This window comes from Zea mays, chromosome 9, assembly GCF_902167145.1.
Source record: "Zea mays cultivar B73 chromosome 9, Zm-B73-REFERENCE-NAM-5.0, whole genome shotgun sequence".
NCBI classification, from domain to species: domain Eukaryota; kingdom Viridiplantae; phylum Streptophyta; class Magnoliopsida; order Poales; family Poaceae; genus Zea; species Zea mays.
The window spans coordinates 133,671,631-133,692,808 of NC_050104.1; the positions used below are offsets into that span (position 1 = coordinate 133,671,631).

The window sequence follows — 21,178 nt, forward strand, 5'->3', positions numbered from 1 at the left end:
CATAACACACAGTCCAACAAAATGAGATACTCTGAAGCTAATCACACTTTAATGTCTAGCGACTATCGATCCTTGGACTAGATCGTCACCCGTAAGCCCGAAAAGCGCATCCAGTGCACCGCCGTGAAGATAACCTGCACAGGTGAATAGCATTTTTTTCTTCTCAAAAATATTGTTATTTCTGCTTAACCAAATTGACCAACACACAGCTACCGCCCCTAGCAGAACAATGGAATGCAATGAATCAGAAGAACCCTCAAGCCACAACCCAAGCATATAGATTGTACTGGCAAGTTGCGTAATGTTAGACGCACAATGAAAAAAGGACCATACTGCTATGGTGAATCTGCATTCGAAAGAGAGATGTTGTATGGTTTCTTCAAGATGACAGAAGCAGCAGACTCTATTACATATCCAATTTCGCCTAGCTAAATTATCTTTCGTGAGAAGCACGCCTCTATGGAGGTACCAAAGAAAGACTTTGACTTTGAGAGGTGCTCTAATCTTCCAAAGACTTTTGTTCAGATTTGGGGAGTCCACTCGAATCAGGGCATGGTTGAATGATTTCACCGAGAAAATACCATTCTGTGTTAGTTTCCGGTGAAATGTGTCGGGTTCCGGACTTAGGGTGAGGTTAGCAATGCGAGAAAGTAAGTTCCCTACCAGAGCACTGCGCCAAGGAATATTTGGTGGGGAGGAACTAGTACATTGACAATAGTTAGGGATGAAAACGATCGGAAACGGTCGGTAAACACTAAAACCATTACCGTTTTCATATTTTTTATCGGAAACAAAATCGGAAACGATAACTCCGGAAACGGAAACGATATCGGTATTTCGGAAACATCGGAAACGAAAGTTCGGTGCGGAAAATACACCGGTAACGGTCGAAATCTAAAATACGATCGGTAAACGTATCAAACTTCACAATAAAACAAAATTGACTCACAAATACCATAATTTCACAATTCATGATATAACAAGTTCACAAGGATCACAAATTTATAATATAAAAAGTTTACAAAGATCACAAGTTCACAATATAACAAGTTCATAAAGATCACAAGTTCACAGACTCAAAGTTCACAATTCACAATACCCACTCGATTTAGTTGACATGGCTTGCTTACTCATGAAATATTTTTTCCTCACATAAAGGGTTTTTTCATAGCCTCACAGGAAAACCCTAAAATCTAGTGTGTGAAAAAGACAGACTGTCGGCTCTCTATCATTATATATTACTAATACATAACATGTGCATAGAAAATGATGGATTCGTTCGAGAGACCAAATCGTTAATCTCAATTGCCTTCCAACACCATCTAACCCCAAAAAAAATCTTAAAGCGTCCAAAAAATACAAAAATAAGCAATCCTTATCCAGAAATATACAGGCGATGCGAAAAAATCACATGCTGGAAAATTCCGAAAAAAAATCCGAAAAAATTCCGAGACACAATTCCGGAAATTTCCGAGACACAAATCCGGTAATTTCCGACAAAAACCGGTAACCGATGGAAACGGTCGGTAAAACACCACGCCGATTTCGATACCGATTCCGATAGAAAATTCCGAAAACCGATTCCGTTTTCGAAAAATACCGTTACCGGTGAATCCGATCGAAAAATTTCGAAATCGGTTTCCGGAATTCCGAAAAATTCCGAAACCGTTTTCATCCCTAACAATAGTGGCCTTTTTTAGCTCTGGCGATATTGTAAAGACAAAAATAGATGTCTTCCCAGAACCGGACTTGTGTGTCATCATGTACCTTAAAAGCTCCAAAACTGAAAAACTCTCGTTTGATCTTCATTAGGCCACACAAAAAATGTAAATCTCCATGCCTCGATTCCTCTTGGGATAGGGGTATTGATCTAAGGTATTTATTTCAAAGCAATTGTTGTCATATTCCATCCGAGTTCAGAAGATTGAAGAGCCATTTACCAAGCATAGCCGTGTTTTTAATCCTCAAATCCTGGATACCTAAACCACCTTGGTTTCTAGGTTGGGTAAGTACCTTCCACTTCGCTAGCCAGTATCTTTTCTTATGTTCGTCTCCTTGCCAAAAGTAGGATCAAAATTAATCTAATTTTTTAACACGCCTTTAGAGACGTCAAAGAAAGACATTATATACATTGGCAGGAAAGTGAGCACCTGAGTTGATCAGTGTCAACCTGACCACAATGGAGAGATGTTTGCCTTTCCAACTATTCATACACTTTTCAAAACGTTCCTCAACTTCTTAAATTGAATGGGAATACAAAGGTAATTAAAAGGGAATTCTCCTGCCCTATAGTTAAAGATGTCCTTATAGATATATATGTCATTATGTGCCTTTCCAAAACAAATATAACTCACTCTTGTGTAAATTTATTTTAAGGGTAGATAATTGCTCGAAGACATATAGTATGAGTTTCATATTTAGTGCCATTTCAGAATCATGTTCTAAAAACAGAATAGTGACATCGGCGTATTGCAAAGGCAAATGCAACTTCAAAACCTTTCACCTATAATAAATAGGTCGTAGGTACTGAACACGATTATCCTGAATATTTTCCCCTATGCCTCTATGGTATGACCAAAAAAAATGTGTCGCAAATTCTACACTGATATACAACAACAGTTTGGTGACAAAGCAACTGCAACAAAAGACATCAATCTGATTTCATGCGGGAAAATGCCTTCCGTTCTGATAAAGGGACGACCACCTCGCACAGGTTTGTAATCATGCCTCTGTCATATATGTTGTTTCTCACAACTGGTTCCATGCTTGGTGTGCGGGATCTCATGAAGAACGTCCTCCATTTGCTTGGAGGAGCTTTCTGTGCATCACTATTGGCCGAGCCTATGCTGGATCTGAGCGTGGCAGCGTCCGCCTTTGCTTCATTTTCCTTTTTCATCCACATGATGTAGTCTTGCCATTTGAATGTCTAGAGAAGATTGTGGGCGAGAATCACCAGAAGCATTTTTGCATTAGAAACATGCTTCAAACTATTCCTTTTATTAATAGTCGAATTTATTAGTCTACTTAGCATAGCACTTTGTCTTCTCATGAGAAAAAAAAAAGGTTGATTAAATGCAAAATCTGCTGACGACAATTAAAAAACTCATCTAGAAAGCTATCTTTTGTCCACCAGAAGAAAGTTCAAGTATGAGAAGTTAGTCTTTTGATTATAATATTTTAGAGCAAAGATAAAATTTTCATTAAATAGAATTAATATAAAGAAAAGATATCCTCATGTCCATGACAAGGGACAGTTTGCGTGTTAAGCCAGTTGGGGGAAGAAAATTGGTCTACCTTTCAAAGGCTCAAGATCACTAAGTCTCACCTCGTTGGTTGTTGTATTTGTCAAACAAAGATGTGCATGGTAAGCACAAAAGCCACCAAGGAGCAGTGCTAATATAGCCAAAAATACACTCAAGAGTATCTGAGTGTTATGCACAGCAAGCAACCACTGCAAAATTGACCATGAGTCAAAACACAGATTTAGTAGAGCAGTGAAAGGAATTTGGTATGGTATAGTGCATGATCCCTTGGTGATCACTATGGGAAGTAGCACGGGTGGTTTTTTCTTCATGTTACAACTCTAAAACTGTGAACTTTGTAATTTCGTTGCCATGGTAATGAAATTCAGGTATACAGTTATGGAAAAGTAAAGGGAATTTGGTATCAAATGTGTTCCTCGAGCATACCTGTGCAACATGTGGAAACAAGCCCGAGAATGAATTATCGATGCCATAATAAACTGTCATATCCAAAAGATATCTCAGTTACAAATGGAAAAATAGAGGTTAAAATGTTGAATAAAGAAGAAAAGCTTGTCATAGTTTTATGTGTTCAATCTTGTTAGATTTATATGTTGTGTAGCTTGTTGTCCCTTTGTGTAAGGGCCACTATTCATATGTCCTGCCCATGTACATGTTTCAGCTGCTGCCCCTTGGAGTACACTGAGCTCATTTTATCCTAACATGGTATCCAGACCATTTTACCTCGATCCCTCATTTGCGCACTAGTCTGAGCTCCGACGCTGCTACACTCCCGTGTGCCTACTGTTACGCTCATCTGCTAGCCGCCGCCGTGCTCATGTGCCATGGACACAGCCAAGCTCATCCATTGCGCTCGTCTTGTGCTGCCATCATCCAATTACCGGGTGTGGCCTCACCGCTGGCGCTCGCATTTGCTGCCGTGCGGCCCCTGCCGCATGCTACCTCGCTGCCAAGCGCGGATCCTCCACCACCAGGCGCAGCCCATCCCCTACCGTCAGGTGCAACCTCTATCACCGAGTGCGGCTCTGCTCTGCTCTGTGAACTGCTCTGCTTTGCTCCCGTGTGTTAATTGTTGAGTTCTGGAAAAAAAAAGCATCCCATCCAGTTCCTTAGTTCCTTCCTCTGGCGGTGGTGTCTGTTTGGATGCGACAATCAGTTCCAATTCTTTCAAGAATAACTGGAAACACTTCCAAACGGTTCAAAGACAATACTGATTCTAGTTAGAAACGTTTCTAGTGATTCTCTCTAAAAACGCAGGAGCTGCGTCTCAATATATTAAGAAGAAAGGGTTTAAGGTACAAAGGGGCGACCAAAAATTACTAAGACCTCCTTTGGAACACAGGAATTTCACGGAAACGGTATAGGAAATTCACAGGAAAAACGAAGGATTTAGGAAATAATCCTTTGATCCAAAGGAGGCCTAAGCCCAGCTTGCTGCGCTAAGAGCAGCAGCAAGACCTAGGCTCCCGAGGTGTTTGGCACCATCCAAGACCCATAAAGCTAGCACGTCTAGAAAGCTTCTCTGCGCCTTGCCAATGTTTGGAAATTCTCCATCGAAAATAACTATGCTTCGATGCAACCATAAGCACCATGCTCCCAAGATAATGGCGCTGTTGACGCCTTTTCTAAAGCTTTTGTGAACTCAATTGCCCACCTCTCTCCACCAGTCAGCAAACATAGTTTCCTCTGGCCCGGGAGTGAGCTGGCCCAAACCAAATGAGGAGAGAATGTTGTACCATAACTGTCTGGTGAAGACACAACTAGTCAACAAGATGTTGTACTGTTTCTTGCTCTTGGTCACAAAAAGGGTATGCTTCCGGGTGAGGAAGGCCTCTCATTTATAGCCTATCAGCTGTCCAACACTTATTCTGCATGGCCAACCATAAAAAGGTCTTACAATTTGTAAGAAGCCCAAGATTTCCAAAGTCTTTTCTACGGTTCAAAGGGGATGGGCGCATAACAGAACCATGTGGCAGGACTTAGAAGAGAAAATACCCGAAGTCCCATGCCTCCACACGTGATGATCTTCTTGTTGAGTGAGCACAATCTCTCCCATAGTGTCCCAAAGAACAAGATATTGTTGTATACCTATCAGAGGAAGGATTGATTTGATGTCCAACCATAACCCACAACATGTCATTCATAGCTCGATCCATTGTTCTGGTAGAGGCAACCTTTTTGTCCACCTTTGAAAGCACTTCAGGTGCAAGCTTAGCAATGGAGCACCCATTCAACCATCTGTCCAACCAAAATAATGTGTTGTTACCATTGCCCACATAGGTGGACACCGAGCTAGCAAACAGTTTCCTTACACAAAAATGTGTTCCGTTTAGGTTGTTATTTGCCCACAAAAATATATCAAAAAAGTAAGTTTTTATTTATAGGATTTTTATAAAAAATATTTATGTGGGATACGAAATCTAGCCTAATAGCCAAACGGTTTGACGAAATGATTCTGATTCAACACCTGAAATGTCGTTTCTGATTCAACACCTAAAACGTTCCTTGAGAGAGAATCTAGAACTGAAACGTTTCTATGAGAATCTAGAATTCTATATGCCTACCAAATGTACCACAAGTCCCACATTGTCCAGTGATTTTCAATGGCACGAATAATCTTGATTGGGTTCCTCGTATGCGGTGGCATATGCATGGTCTCTGACTTCAGGAGTTTCTCAGTGATGAGCTACCTTGTCCAGCATTGTCTACGCCAGTGTAGTCGGTGATTCCTACACGAACCTCCAAAGCTGACCAAAAGAAGTTGCTGGAAGCTTATGATGATGATCTGGCCTCATTTGTCTCATTTTAGGGCCTGTTGCGCATAGTTGGATGAGGATGCCCGTGTTGGGGCTGTTCTTGTTGCTAGCACGGATGAGCGTCTGGATGCAAATGTTGTCCAGCTTGATCATGCTTCTCAAATATGGACCTTCCTTCGTCAGCGCTATGAGCCATTTGGTCAATCTACCTATATTGTCGGTTTACATCAAGAGCAGTTGTTACAACAAGGTGACAGTTCAATTGAGGAGTTATTTCAAGAGCTATCTAGGGTGTGAGCTTGACACTCTTGGTCCTTAGTTGTTTCCGACGACTTGTAATTACTGCAGGAAACAACAAAGTACCTTGAGCTTTGTCGTACCTATGACTTCTTGACTGGTCTTCGCGCTGAGTTTAAGCCTCTTCATGCTCATACTTGCGTGGGAACCATGTGTGTCCTCAATGGAGGCCCTTGCTGCTGTTCGTAATGAGGAGATTCGTCTTCGTTCTGTGCTTCAATCGACCTTCTCAGTTCTCTCATTGTTACAAGAGGCAGGCTCAATCTCGCCGAGGTGGGCATCCTCATAGGGTCTTGGTAGTGTGACTACTGGTGGCTCTCAGCATACTGATACACATGAGATATATTGCTTCACCCCCTTGCTACCTCTGTACCTACCGGAGCTGCTGGTTGTCACTCCTGCCCCTGCACTATCTGCTGCTCCTTCTCATTCCTCTATTGGACCACCATCTACTTCAGGTACCTTGCCATGGATTTTTGACTCTGGTCCATCTTTTTCATATGACACTTGATCGTACTTGCCTTTCTTCCATTTGCCCTTCTCTTCCTCACAATGTTCAAACTGTTGATGGCTTCCCCTTTCAGTTATTGGTTGTGGCACTCTTTCATACTCTTTTTTCAATGTCCCCATTGCTTCTTATGTTCCTAATTTGAACATGCAACTTATTTCTGCAAACCAGCTCAGTGATCATGGTTTTCATGTTATTCTTGATTCTGACTCTTGCCGTGTCCATGTTCTCAGCACCGGTCAACTGGTTGGCACAGGCCCTCGCCGTCATGATTCTTAGCGTCTTTGGGAGCTTGATTGGCTTCATCTTCCTTCCGTTGATTCCGCCAAATTTGTGGGCTCTGATTCTCTTGCATTGGCTTCTTCCTCTTTTGCATGATGGCATCATCGATTGAGACATTTATGTGGTTCCCGATTATCCACTCTTGTTCATTGTGGTCTTTTGGGACATATCTCTGGTGATGTTTCTTTAGATCAGTGCCGACATTGTAACCTTGGCAAACAGCTCTAACTTCGGTATCCCTCTAGTGGATCATTTTAACAACATCCTTTGACCTTTTTCATTCTGATGCATGGGATCCTGCACCCTTCATTTCGAAAGGGGTTCATCAATACTATGTCATATTTGCGATGATTTCTCTCGTTTCACATGGGTATATGTCATGAAACATCATAATGAGGTGCTCTCCATATATGAATTTTGCTTGCATGATTTGTACTCAATTTGACGCTCCTATTTGTGTTCTTCGTGATGACTCTGCTGAGGAGTATCTTTCGAGCGCTCTTCACCAATTTCTTTCTAAGCAAGGCACTCTTTCTCATTTTTCTTACCCTAGTGTGCATGCTCAAAATAGTGTCGTTGAGCGCAAGCATCGCCACCTTAAAATTGCATGTGCTCTTATGATTGCTTCATCTGTTCAACCTTATTTTGGATTGATGCAATCTCCACTTCCACTTATTTAACCAACATTCGACCTTCATCCGCTCTTCAGGGTGGAATCCCATATGAGTGCCTATGTGGACATCCACCTGAGTACTACAATCTTTGCTTTTTTATGTCTGTGATATGTTCTTGCACCTCGTAAATACACGAGGCTGACATCTCAATCTGTTGAATGTGTTTTCTTAGGATATAGTGTTGAACGCAACGGCAAACGTTATTGAAGTGTTGCTAGTCATATGTGGATTTTGCAGGACGTTACTTTTGATGAGTCCCGTTCTTTCTATCGACAACATTCCTCCAATGTTTCTCCTCAAACCGTTGTTGAGGCTCTTTCCTTCTTGACTTTTCTTGATACACCTATCGCCAGTATTTCTTCCTCCTCCACAATCTCTACTATCTCCACATCCGCCTCCTGCTCTACCATCTTCGCAGGCCACTCTTGGGTCCATTTATGCTTCCAAACCTCAAGTGATTCACATCTATAGTCGTGGCCTCCAGTATCCCTTGGCTCCTATCGAATCGTCTTCTAATGTTTCACCTCATGTTGAGACATCTTTGATGGAACTTTTTGGTCTCAGCCATCCTCTTATTATGATCTTTGCGGTCGAGGGTCGCTATAGCCTACAGACTGGTATGATTTTGCTATCACCATTCTTTCTGAGCCGACCACATACCATGATGCCATTTGTCGTCAGAATGGCAACATGTCATGGCTGAGGGAATTGTTGTTCTTGAGCGCACTGCACTTGGGATCTTATTCCTCTTCCTTCTCATGCTCATCCCATCAAGTGCAAGTGAGTTTATAAGATTAAGGCTCGCTCTGATGGTTCACTCGAGTGTTATAAGGCCCATCTTGTTGCTCGTGGTTTTCAACGGAAGCTTGGTCGCAACTACGATAAGACTTTTGGTCATGTAGCTCACATGACCATTGTTTGCACTCCCCTTGTTGTGACCTCAGTTCGTACTTGGTCAGTTCCTCAACTCGATGTCAAAAACACATTTATTAATGGTGAACTCATGAGGAGGTCTACATGCGACTAGCTCCTGGGTATCTTGTTCCCGATGGCATTATTTGTCATCTTCGTTGCTCTCTTTATGGGGTGAAACAAGCTCCTCGTGCTTGGTTCCAGCGCTTTGCCTCTGTGATCAATGTTGTCATTTTCTCTCCGAGTGTTCATGACCCCCTTGTTATTCATACTTCATCTTGTGGTCGCACTCTTCTTAATGTAGATGATATGATCATCATTGGTGATGATTCTGAGTATAATACCTTTGTGAAGGCACGTCTCAGTGATCAGTTTCTCATGTCTGATATTGGTTCTCTTTGTTAATTTCTTGGGATTGATGTCTCATCCACATCTAGTGGCATTTATTTATCCCAAGAAAAGTACATCTAGGATCTACTTGATTGCTCCTATCTCACTGATAATCGTTGTTGGGGGACTCTATTGCCGAAGATCCTCAAAAACCCTTTAACATTGAATACATTTCAGGTACTATGCAAAGGAGAAGCTGCTTTGGAGAAGCTTAAAAACTAGAAAGGAGAAGCTCCTTTGGAGAAGCTTAAAAACTAGAAAGGAGAAGCTCCTTTGGAGAAGCTTAAAAACTAGAAAGAAGCTTCAAAGCACCAACCACGAAGGTATGTGCCGAAGGAAGTTTCGGCCAACACATAACGAAGATCAAAGCAGAGAAGAAGGTGAGAAATCCAAGATACCCGATCGGCGGGGCAAGTGAAGAAAAATGACTGCATTACCCCTTGTGTATTCATTAGTCCAATTGTGTAAGTTTGTGGGCATGTTTGTAATTTCATACGATGTTGTACCCCGCGACTATAAATAGAGGAACAGTGCCATGCATTTGGGAGCTAGCTGGAGCTTGGGACATTGATCTGCACCGCCTCCGAAGATACCTTCTCCCATTACAGATGTAGAAGGTATATTTGTAATTGTTGTTGCATTGCTAGAATGAAAGATGATTCTAAAAGACGAGATGTTGAATAAGTACCTCTTTTGTTCTGTCCTTTGATCAATAAAGAAATGTCAAAGCTTCTTTACCTTCTCCCCTTGATAGATTTTAGAAGGAGAAGCTATCAAGGGAAGAAGCTTTAATCATTCTTACTTGTGTTGCCTTGTTTTTGATACCTCGAAGGAATCAAAAGCGAGAGCTCAACAATCGCACTGTTGAGGCTCCCATAGAGCTTAAATCTTCATCTTCACCCCACTGATGGTGAACCTCTCACTAATCCTACTCAGTCTCGCCACATTGTTGGGAGTCTTGTTTACTTGGGTGTGACTCATCCTAACATCTCATATGTTGTATACATTCTCGGTCAACTACTCCCACTCACATTGTCATCTTCGTGTCTTGTGTTACCAACATGGGACCATCACTCGCCATCTGTTCTTTTCGCACTCTAGCTCTTTTCATCTCGAAGCTTGCTCTGATGCTACTTGGGCTATGACTCTTCTGATCGTTGCTCTCTTTCTGCCTATTGTGTTCTTCTTTGGTGGTTCTCTCATTGCTTGAAAGACTAAGAAGCAAATTGTGATCTTTTGTTCGGGTGCAAAGGATGAGTTGCAAGCTATGGATCTTGCGACAGCAAAGGTTACATGGCTACGATGGTTACTTGACGATTTCGGATTTTCGGTGTTTTAGTTTCTATACCAACTCTTCTCTTATCTAATAGTATTGGTGCTATCAGCATAGCTCGTGATCCAGAAGCATGAGCTCGCTAAGCATATTGGTGTTGATGCATCTTACACTCAGGCACAAGTGCAGGATAATATCATTACCCTTCACTATATGCATTTGGAGGTTCAGTTGGTTGACTTCTTCACAAAGCCCAGACGCGAGCTCAGCATTGATCCTTTCTCTCCAAACTCAGTTTTCATGATTCACCCTGAGTTTGAGAGAGTCTGTAGCTTAGTTTTTCCTTTGTGTAAGGGCCTCTATGCATATATGTGATGCATATGTAGATGTTTGGGCTGCTGCCCCCTAGAATACATTGAGCTCATCTATCCTAACAAATCTTAAAATTGTATGCTATCAAAATAAAAAAAACAAAGATTTTGTATGATGGTAACACTTCCCATTAGGTAATACCATGAGAGTTCAAAACTCCCACTTACAACTCAAAAGACAGGTTACTCAGTTGTTCTATGTGAACTGGGTTCAAATTGCAGATATGTTAATTTATTCCCATTGAACAAGTCAGTAAATTCTCAGGAAAGGCATTGAATTTACCTGTCAGAATGTATATAATTTTCCGCTCTTTTATTTCACCAGCAAGAATGAAGCCAAGGATTAAAGCCCCGTACAGACATATAAGGAAATGCCTGTTATGGAAGGGAATAGGAAGTGCATAACAAAACATATAGGAAAAAATGAGATGTTGTTGATGAAAATGTACAATAGTCAATTACAAACTTTATTTAATATTTTTGCCCAAAAAACTTTCTTTAATATTTCATGTTAGTGAATAATCTTGATTAATTAGGTTGCTACCTACAATAACTGAAACAATTATGCCTTAAAAAAAAGCTCAAGTGTTTGCCAAAGTTGAGTAATCAAATAGGACCAGTGTAAGTGTGGTGGTGGAATCATTTCACATAGCATGTGTGCTTTTGTGGTCGTTTCAGAGAAGTTTTTTTGTTATAGTGACAAAATTCTAAAGTCTAAACTGGTGGTAGTTTATAGTTCCATTGCAGTTTAGTAATGAAATTCGGGCTCACCCACTATGGAAAAAGAAAAAGGAAGAATCAAGTAGCTGAGTAGATCTACCATATTGGTTTGATAATATAGAGGTAAGATCAGTGGAAGACGGACAGGGGGGGGGCAAAGTGGGCCATGCCCCCCCTCCTCAATTTTTAAAACCCCTTATATCTAATGTTAAGTATAGAAAAAATAAAAATTTGGATGGACCAAAACAGTCCTGTACATCTGGGTTTACTCATCGGATCAGCTCAAACGTTCAGTCCTCATGACTCTCATCCTTACTCTCGATCTAGTCCTCACATCTATCTGCCCGGCTCTATTCTTTTCGATATCACCCGAGCCTGACACCGCGTTCCCGGCGCCGCCCCCTTCCTGGCTCCATTCTTTCCCAGAGATTCAATATTTGGATTAGATTAGAATATTCACTTTTGATTGTGAATTGGAGATTAGATAAATAGTTGATGATTATTGCTCCTCTTTATTTAGATAAATGAGGAGATTTTTTTAACCGGTTTCAAGGGGTTCCACGATTGATGGTTAAGACAATAACAATGTGAACATTCTAATCTAAATGAAATAGTTGCATATCAAGTGTTGGACAAATAAAAATTTTAGAACAATCAAGTGTTGGAAGGGCATTTAATCTAGATGAAATAGTTGCATACCCAGCATTAAGAACACAAATTGATGATGAGATCATTATTCGACAATTGATGATGAGATCAATATTCAACGATTTTAGTATCTTAAAACTAGAAGGATACAATTGCCTCAGCCAACAAGAACTTAGTGATATGTTTGCTTCTTTTGTTTATATAGTTTCTTTCTTTGAACTTACGTGTATTGACATGATGAAACTTGAATTCTATGCAACGATAGTTTTTATGGTCTTGCTTGATTTTGTCATGTGATTTTTTGGCCCGCCGTGAGTTCTCGTCCTGCGTCCGCCACTGGGTAAGATGAACTATAAACTACAACCAAACCCATAAAACTACAGCACAAATGGATCATAAGCTAGTTAATACTGCAACTAAACAACTTCACTTTGCACAACACATTGGAAAACTATGCTTTCAAGTCTAGAAGGCAAAGCATTTCACATAAGAAAAAAAAAAGAGGAAAAGGGAGCTATGATCCAACTTCTTGTAAGAAAGCTAATCTTGAAACTCAGTACGATAAACATAAGATTTCAAGATGCCTACTTGGTTTATCCAATTGATTTATGCCCTATGATTATTATTTGTAGTTGGAATAAAATTTAACCACTCGGAAAAACGATAATTCAGGAGATTAAGTTGATTCTTGGGACCTTCTATTAGGTTATAAAAAAGAAAGACAGATGATAAACATAGAAAACAGAAAAGAACCATTAGTGAGATTTCCCATCTAGGTCAGACAGATTATAAGGTAAGCTGGAATGAAACCCAAGCAGAACTCACCAAACTAAAAAGGCCACAAAATACCGAATATTTTTCTCCCCAATGCAATTATTCTGTATCAACACAGACAAATTCAGAACATAAATGAAGCAAAAGCAATACCATCAATTAGTAAGTACAAGTACCATCCATCCACAATGGTGATCGAATCGAGCAACACACTTGTCACATATTCTACAGTGCTTTGCCCTGGCTGGCCTACACATAAACGACCAATGAGTTGCTAAGGTAAGAAACACAAGAAACTGCATGCAGTAGCAGAGGGAGAGGAACCCCTATGCTTGATGCACCCCTTTGAAAGCTTTTGTTTTGGTCCCTCCAATAGCTCATATGTCCATACTTGCCCCATCACCCCACCCCCACCCAAAAAAACCTTCTGCCCTGACTTTATGATGTTTATCTGAACAGGATGGAACATATTTGACCTTGAGTAAGTGTTAAGAAAATCACAAGACCTTTAAAGCATTTAGTTTAGTTGTTGCACACATACTGGATTACTCACTGCAAACTAGTCCCTGAGATTTTACTGGGTACTTAAGAAAACAGCTAACTATACCATCTTACAATTTAGGGTTGTACTTCTACATGCAACGACTGGCAGCTAGGAATTAGTACATAACTAAATATACCTAGTAATCTTGCAAGTTGAACATTCTTTCTCCACAAAAATAATGTTGTCATATGGGTAGGAAGATACGTATTGAGAAACATTTTCAGCAGTAACAGTCCCAGGATCAGAAAAGCTAGTAAGCACGAAGAGTATAGCACCAACAGAAACAGCCACAACACTCAGATATCTGCACAATTAGACATATCACTGTTAGAAATGGACAATAAAATATATCCAAATTAGTTAGTGCAGCTACAAGGTACCTGTGCAATCCACTCACATAATACCCAGGAATATACTGGAAAGATGTCTGCACTATTATAAAATATGTCACTCCAATTATGGCAACATAAAATACCTGCGGTTGGGAGAATAAAATGTCACAAACGATTGGTTAGGAGCAGGAGCTGATGCTAGCATCTTATGCATTCAAATATCAGGAACACAAACCCTCGGCTCTTAGTTGTTGATAGTTGAGTAAATTTGGTTATGATTTGACATGCCAGGTAATTTGTGCTAGCTCAGGTGTCCCAAGGGAATTAGAAGAATAATCACTAAAAAGAAACTTCTTCACTGAAGCAAAGGATATAATAACAGTAAAAGAACCTGAAGTTTATGTAAATTATGTGTGTATCGTTATTATCATTAATTGACAATGCCAAACTGATGTTCTGTCCTATTCAATGCAGAGAGTTCACACACAGATCCCCAAACACTGATATAATTATGCATCAAGTCACACCAGAGAGACACAGGTCCATATACTCGTTTGGTCTTTTTTGCAGTCTTTTCTCACCTTTCAAATCCATCTCTCGTCCCCTAACGAGTTTTATTTCCTCCTTCCTTTCACCCAAAGGCAGAGCTTCATTAGGGCCATGGCCCCTCCACGTTTTTGCAAATCTATAAATGATGCTACAGTGTCTTAGTATATTTTGCTAATGAAGATTTAGATCCCCCCCCCCCCCCCCGACATTCCCTAAACCATGTATATTCTAACCTAAGATTCGCCACTGCTTTCACTTAGCACAAGCACAAAGCCTTTATTAATTTCATAGAATCCGAAGAACATAAACCACTCCCTTAATCAGCAGCTTTTGGTTGCATGTTTACTGTATAGCAGGTTTACCAAATGTAGGATATTTATAATAATGGGCAACCAAATAAGAAACCCAAGCCCTAACATACTTGATCGTCCACATTCTGGTCCTTGAAAAAACTCCTCGTTTGCAGAGTCAAGTAGTCAACCGAGCATTGGAGCTACCAACCGAGAACCCACCATCAATCCCCTAGCTATCGATCAATGCCGCTATCTCAAGCAACAACTAACAGCCATTCAGCATCAAGCGGTATTCCAATACTCAAAACAGACAACTTAACCTTCCATCACAACTACATCATATTTCGACATAAACAGTTATCCCCAACATTGATAATTCAAGACACGTTGGCAATTCAAGTACGGATGAATGGCATGTACCTGCAATATCGGGTTGGGTCGGTCGCAGCAGTATCCCTCGACACCGAGGACGAGATCCCTAGCCCCAGTGCCGCACACAGACTGCACAAACCGCCTGCAGGAACAATTCCCTCACTCACTAAGCAGGAGCAGGAGTGAAAGGAAGGATAGGGGGAAGGGAGGCGCTAGAACGTACAGGAGGTAGTGGTAGGCCCCAAAGGTGAGGAAGTGGTTGATGCTCTGGATGAAGGTGCCCTCGAAGATGGGCCATTGCCCGCAGAGGAACGACACCACCACCAGCGCCGTCACTGACCCGTGCACCAGCAGCAGCCACGGCACCTCCATCCCGGCAGGGATCCCCACGCCTTTGCCGGGGGACCGCTGCCGCCGCCGGCAAATCTGATCGATCCAGTCAAAGGAAAACCGCAGCCGGACGGAGAAAACAAACAAGCAACCTCCTCTGTTTAGCCGCCAACCTGGTCGATCCAGTCAAACGCGCTTCACGCCACCGCTGCGGGTGGGTCCCCCTGCACCTGACTCGCCTCGCTAGACACTTCTTCGCCGCCGGCCCGCTCGACAGACCCTTGACTTGCCGCCGCTCGACTGACTGCTAGTGCTAGGGTTAGGGTTGGGAAGGAGGCGTGCCGACGAGGACTGGAGCAAGGCGTGGAGGATCGTGCGCGGCGGCGAGTGGCTCAAACGCTGGTCGTAGCGGCGCCGATGGGGGAGAACGAGTAGGGTGTTCGGGAGGAGAAATTTGTATTTTTGACACCCTAAATAACTGGCTTTGCACAATTGACATTCTAATTTCTAAAGATTAAATTCGTAAATCTGACACGCACTTTTTAATAGTTTTTTTATTTTCCCATTTTCTGAGATATGGAAGGAATAAATATAATATACCATTTCTCGTATTTAACGTACTAATAAAGCCACCGCTGCGGCAAATTGAGAATGTGGTACTCTTTTAATAAGTGAAAGAGCACATCTGCGGCAAATTTATAAACAAGAAAGGATATATTAGTCCTTTTATATTTTAGAAAATAGAAAAAAGAAAAGAAAACTATTAAAAGATAAAATGACAAATAAATCAAAGTGACAATGATGTGGGTATCAAATTTACGAAATTAATTTTAGAGTGTCAATTGTGCAAAATCACTTACTTAAGGTGTCAAAAATACAAATTCCTCATTAGAGAATGGAGACACTTCAATTGTCGGACTGGGCTTTTATCTAGGGACTAGGTAAGTGTCCGTGTTTTGCCACGATGTTTAAAAGTTAACGATAAACATCACTATGATATGCACGGCTATCTTCCTAGGTCCTAGCACACGAGCGCAATGGCGTCCACCACCACCATCTTCCTCGTTGTCTTCCTGCTCATTGCAGCGTCCGCAACACGACGTGGTCCTGCTCACCTCGCGAGCTGCACGCGCTGCTGAACATGAAGCATGTGCTACCCAACTACTGCGCGTGGGACCACTTTTGGTGCAACGACGTCGGGCCAGCGTGTAAACATCGTCTTCATTGACGGCGCGGACGACGTGCATGGCCAGATCCCGTCCACGATGGGCGGGCTCACGGAGCTCATGTCGCTAACCCTATGACCGCATCTATCCCAAATCCATTTTCATCATTGTACACCATTATGTGAGGTTAGAGAATTATTCCTTTTTGTTTAAGAAAGATCATGTATATGATGAAACCAGTACCTAGACGAAAGAAGGCAAATATATTAGATGTAATTGCACAATGTCATGAAAGTAGGATATGTGAACCCAGGATATCTTAACCCTGGATTAAAAATGTTGAATATGATACTTTACATGTTCTGGTAAATCAAACACACATTTATGTATTTTTAGATTATGAAGAAACTTTGAAATGTTTGATCTCTGTTCATGCACATACTTTTGGTTGGTACCTTCTCTAGTTATGTGCTCATGTGTTACGACGTCATCCAAATTATTCAATAAATGTTAGTGCACAAAGATTACATGAAAACGAACAACATATATATCATCAACCCCAATATCTCACAAATTTACACTAATAACATGAAATGTGTGCGCAATTCAAATAATGATAATTTGTTTTCTAACATGCTTGTTTACGGACATCTTCATTTGGTGAAGTGAGAAGCTTCACCAGGATGGGAGGCACCAATATTTACAACCGACAATGGTGTCCTCTGCAGAGACAACCATGCTGCCTCATATTGCGGCCACAATAAAACCAGAAAAGAAAAAGGTAAGTTTTCATCATAAACAGATCAGGATTAACACCATTCAATCTTCAGGTAAGTTGACGATTCTTCGCTCATAGATAGATTGGGATTATAACAACATACAACCTTCAATCAAGCAAGTAAAGTGGCATTGTTATGTTTGAGCAGTAGCAACACTACAACCAATTTTGGGTTTACAATATATCTACAAACAATATCTATGTCTACATTATGTAATGCACGTACATAATCATAAAGCTAATGCAAAAGTTTAAGACTGAATGTGCCTCAAAAGTAGTTTCCTGTAATACCTAGAGCTGAGGGTAGTCCTCCTTGGAGAGCAATTGTACCAAGGAAGGCAAAACTCCACATTTAATAACCTCCTTATTTGGGGGATCCATTGTTGATGACCAGAGAAGATAAACATATATTTTGGTTGTAGTTTGGACAACCGCACCACACAGTAATGATCTCGAATGTAGACATGGTAGGATTAGACAAATCCATGACACTTACTGCAGCAACCCATTGGCTGCACGACTCCTTAAAGCTACTGCTGCTCTGGGTAACTTCGCTTGTTCCCTCCAATACCCAAATTATTCGATAAAACGTTAGTGTGCAACGATTACATAAAAACGAATAACACATATATTACATAAAAACGAATAACACAAAATGAAGAAATATACATAACAATTAACAAAGCAGAGTAATACATATAAAATGTAAAGTCAGTCAACCAAGCTTCCAAGACACCTAGCGAAGGCACTACCTTCAACACCGTATTTGAAAGATATTCAGAGTTCAGTGAAGTACCATTTGGATGTGACCACCAAAGGATATAGAAGTGTAGTTTACAGTGGTGATCATGACATAGATGTACTTTATATTAGCACACAATACTGGATTAGGTCCCTTAATTTCTCTATCGTGGATGACAGGAAACCATGGATGACTGGAAACCATGGTGGAGCAGGAGAGGAGAGGAGCATAACATACCTTTGACCTGTAGGTCGAGGTGGTCGACGCTCCACAGCAACCTTGCTACTACATGGAGGCTGTAACACAAACAAAAGGACGGGAATCAAAACTATAGTATTGAAACAACCATGCCATCAAATTGCAACTTTTAACCACCCCCGTGTCAAGCAAATATCATTTACATTTTACAACTTTCTAACAGAACATAATCTAATATTACTATCTGCAATTGTTGCCCATATATTTGGAATTAGAAAAAGGGGAAAAGGTGCAAACACCATCCAAGCTAAAATCAAAATTGGAGCTAGAAAAGAGTTCATGTTATTGCATAAGTAAATTTTGAAAAAGAAAATCAGATTTCTGGAAGCATGAGCTCTATGGCAATTTGATGAGGAAGAAGAGGCATGCCTCACATTGGGAGCAGGACGGGGCATTTTGGCTCGAAATCAACAGGGAAGCCCAAGAAACCCATAAAACCTATCAAACATGATGTGCGCCATGCGTTGCACGTCCATGGGCAACCCAAACTAAGACAGAGGTTCATTTGTCGAGTTCACTTAACAAGAACACAGAAAGTTCACTACAACTAAGACAAGCACATACTTCATTTCCCAAGTTCACTTAACAATAACACAGAAAGTTCACTTCAACTAAGACAAACACACAGTTACCTAGTCCTTGCCGAGATCACTTAACAAACTAAAAGGAACACATATAGACTTCTGTCACACACATACCACAATGAACCATCTAGTTTTTTTCCAGAAACTAACATACAACGTATGACTGTGTAGACTGCACTGCAACATCTAGTTTCTTCTTCTTTGGGGTCATTTTATTAATAAAATAAAAACTTTAGTCTTGCATGGTGATGTAGTCAGTTATTCAAGATCTTCAGTTATAGGTTGTGATGAAGTAGCCCTCAAGTCCTTTGGAACCCAATTCTTCATGTTGTTCTTTCGTCCATTTTGGCACCTAAGATTTTGACAACGCCGAAAACAACTAACAGAGAAGATAGATCAAGAGAAAAACTCACTAGGGAGCAAGGAGATGCCAGTTTGGGTGGAGGGGTGGGTGGCCGAAACGTCCATGAATGCGACGGTGGGACCAACAGACATTGGCGTACTCCCCTCCATTGAGTCTTCTACAACTGGTGCCCATATATTTGGACTTAGAAGAAGGGAAAATGTGCAAACACCATCCAAGCTAAAATTAAAATTGTAGCTAGAAAAGGGTTCATGTTATTGCATAAGTAAATTCTGAAAAAGAAAATCAGATTTCTAGAAGCGTGAACTCGATAGCAATTTGATGAGGGAGAAGAAACATGCATCGCACTGGGAGCACAACGGGGCATTTTGGCTCGAAATCAACAAGGAAGCCCAAGGAACCCATAAAACCTATCAAACATGATGTGCGCCACGCGTTGCACGTCCATGGGCAACCCAAACTCCATCCCACAATTGTCGTGTTTGCCTTCACCGTTGTTGACCGGCCTGCACCCGAGCAACGACTTCTGCCTAAATATGTGAGTGTAATGTTGTCATTCTAGATCCAAACAATATGATACAGAACAACTAAAATAATCAGCATTAAGAACATACAGAGTCATCACCTCACACTTTGAGGGAAAAAGAAGATGAAGTTCCAAGTCATCAAGTCAGAGATAGTATTAACAACTTTGAAAACTGACCCCTATCACCTATTTGACTGAATGTAGATGCATCACAAGAAACACCAAACACAAGCACCATTGCAGTAGGCACCGTAGCTCACACCAGCGCTCGGGAAATGACCTCATGGAGTCCCCATCACATATCACAAGCACTGGCAAAGTTAATACTAATGAAGATGCAAATAAACTAACAATGAACATGTTCATAAACTTATTGCTCGCGTGTTATATGTGATGAACAACATTCACCCAACTACAGAAAAAATCTATTGGTGTAATCACAGACAAAAAAGGGCAGATAGAGTAAATTCATTCTGTTTTATGGAGAGTAAAGTAGAAATAAAGAAGAATAATGTTTAATAAGCCAATCCCTGTTACTAGGGTTGGAAAATTAGCTCGAGGCTCGTGAGCCGGCTCGAGCTCGGAGTAGCTCGGCTCGGCTCGGAGCGGCTCGCGAGCCTCGAATGAGCCGAGCCGAGCCCCTTCTTCGAGCTCGTTTTTGTAGCGAGCCGAGCCGAGCCGAGCTGGCTTGTTCCGGCTCGCGAGCCTTGCAAAAGCGATCAATTTATGGAATAATAATGAATATTAGATAATTTTATGGATAATAACTCATTTTTTAGTCTTTGATGATGAATATATTACAAGTTATAATTTAATTTACTCATAATGTAGAATTGATTCTATATTTCAAATTTACATAATGTTAATTCACCAAATAATGCAACGATAAGTACCAAAATATGGCTCGCGAGCCGAGCCGAGCCGACTCGCGAGCCAAGGTTGAGCCGAGCCGAGCCTCTTTCGCCAGCTCGTGGAATGGACGAGCTGAGCCGAGCCGAGCTCGTTCAGGCACCGAGCCACACCGAGCCGAGCCAAGCCGAGCTCGACTCGGCTCGTTTGCAGCCCTACAGCCTGTTAGGGTCACATCCCTAGTCACAGAGAACGCTGCCTCATCTTTCTGATCAAGTATGTAGTATGAAAGGCATTAGTCGGTTTAGCTCTGCCTCTAATTTTTTGGCACCAAGTCCAACAGACAAACACACATGTAAGCCTCCCTTACTAATTCTGATACAATCCCCCATCCCCATCTTTTCTATGTAGAGCTACTAACATTTCTCTCTGTATGTGTTTTCATGTTCATTCAGAAACTGCCTCAACCAAAGAAAAATTGCAGGTGTTTGGCCACAAGAAGGCGGCGAGAGACCACAACTCACCCCTCTAGTCGGGCTCGACAGGCTGCAGTTGCTGGTCATCGCCGCCGCCGGCTGCACCAGCCTTAGCCTCGCAGTTGGCAGACAGTTCTTGCACCGGCG

The 21,178-nt window shown here is 41.4% G+C and overlaps 1 protein-coding gene across 3 annotated transcripts; it reads right to left on the bottom strand.

The window, feature by feature from the left end:
* Positions 1 to 2,390: 2,390 nt before the first annotated feature.
* LOC100284321 (uncharacterized) lies at positions 2,391 to 15,877 on the bottom strand. Of its 3 annotated transcripts, none has more exons than NM_001157216.2 (10): positions 15,182 to 15,797; positions 15,007 to 15,100; positions 13,793 to 13,887; positions 13,549 to 13,716; positions 13,045 to 13,117; positions 12,920 to 12,972; positions 11,010 to 11,101; positions 3,690 to 3,742; positions 3,326 to 3,451; positions 2,391 to 2,926 (listed from the first exon to the last, which is right to left on the bottom strand). In NM_001157216.2, exons 1-10 carry the CDS (start codon positions 15,328 to 15,330, stop codon positions 2,651 to 2,653), a joined length of 1,179 nt encoding a protein of 392 aa, NP_001150688.1. In that variant the 5' UTR covers positions 15,331 to 15,797; the 3' UTR covers positions 2,391 to 2,650. The 3 variants fall into 3 exon arrangements, with proteins under 3 accessions (NP_001150688.1, XP_008658682.1, XP_008658681.1); XM_008660460.4 differs by having other exon boundaries at positions 2,406 to 2,926; positions 3,295 to 3,451; positions 15,182 to 15,877; XM_008660459.2 differs by lacking the exons at positions 12,920 to 12,972; positions 13,045 to 13,117 and having other exon boundaries at positions 2,406 to 2,926; positions 15,182 to 15,877.
* Positions 15,878 to 21,178: the final 5,301 nt, after the last annotated feature.

What these genes read in the sequence shown, in the direction of transcription:
- LOC100284321 (NM_001157216.2), bottom strand. Translation starts at nt 15,330, where the DNA reads ATGGAGGTGCCGTGGCTGCTGCTGGTGCACGGGTCAGTGACGGCGCTG. An exon ending in TCAACTTGCAAGATTACTAG is followed by an intron (nt 13,118 to 13,548) that starts GTATATTTAGTT and finishes GTTTATGTGTAG; the next exon opens with GCCAGCCAGGGCAAAGCACT. An exon ending in TGTTTCCACATGTTGCACAG is followed by an intron (nt 3,452 to 3,689) that starts GTATGCTCGAGG and finishes TCAATTTTGCAG; the next exon opens with TGGTTGCTTGCTGTGCATAA.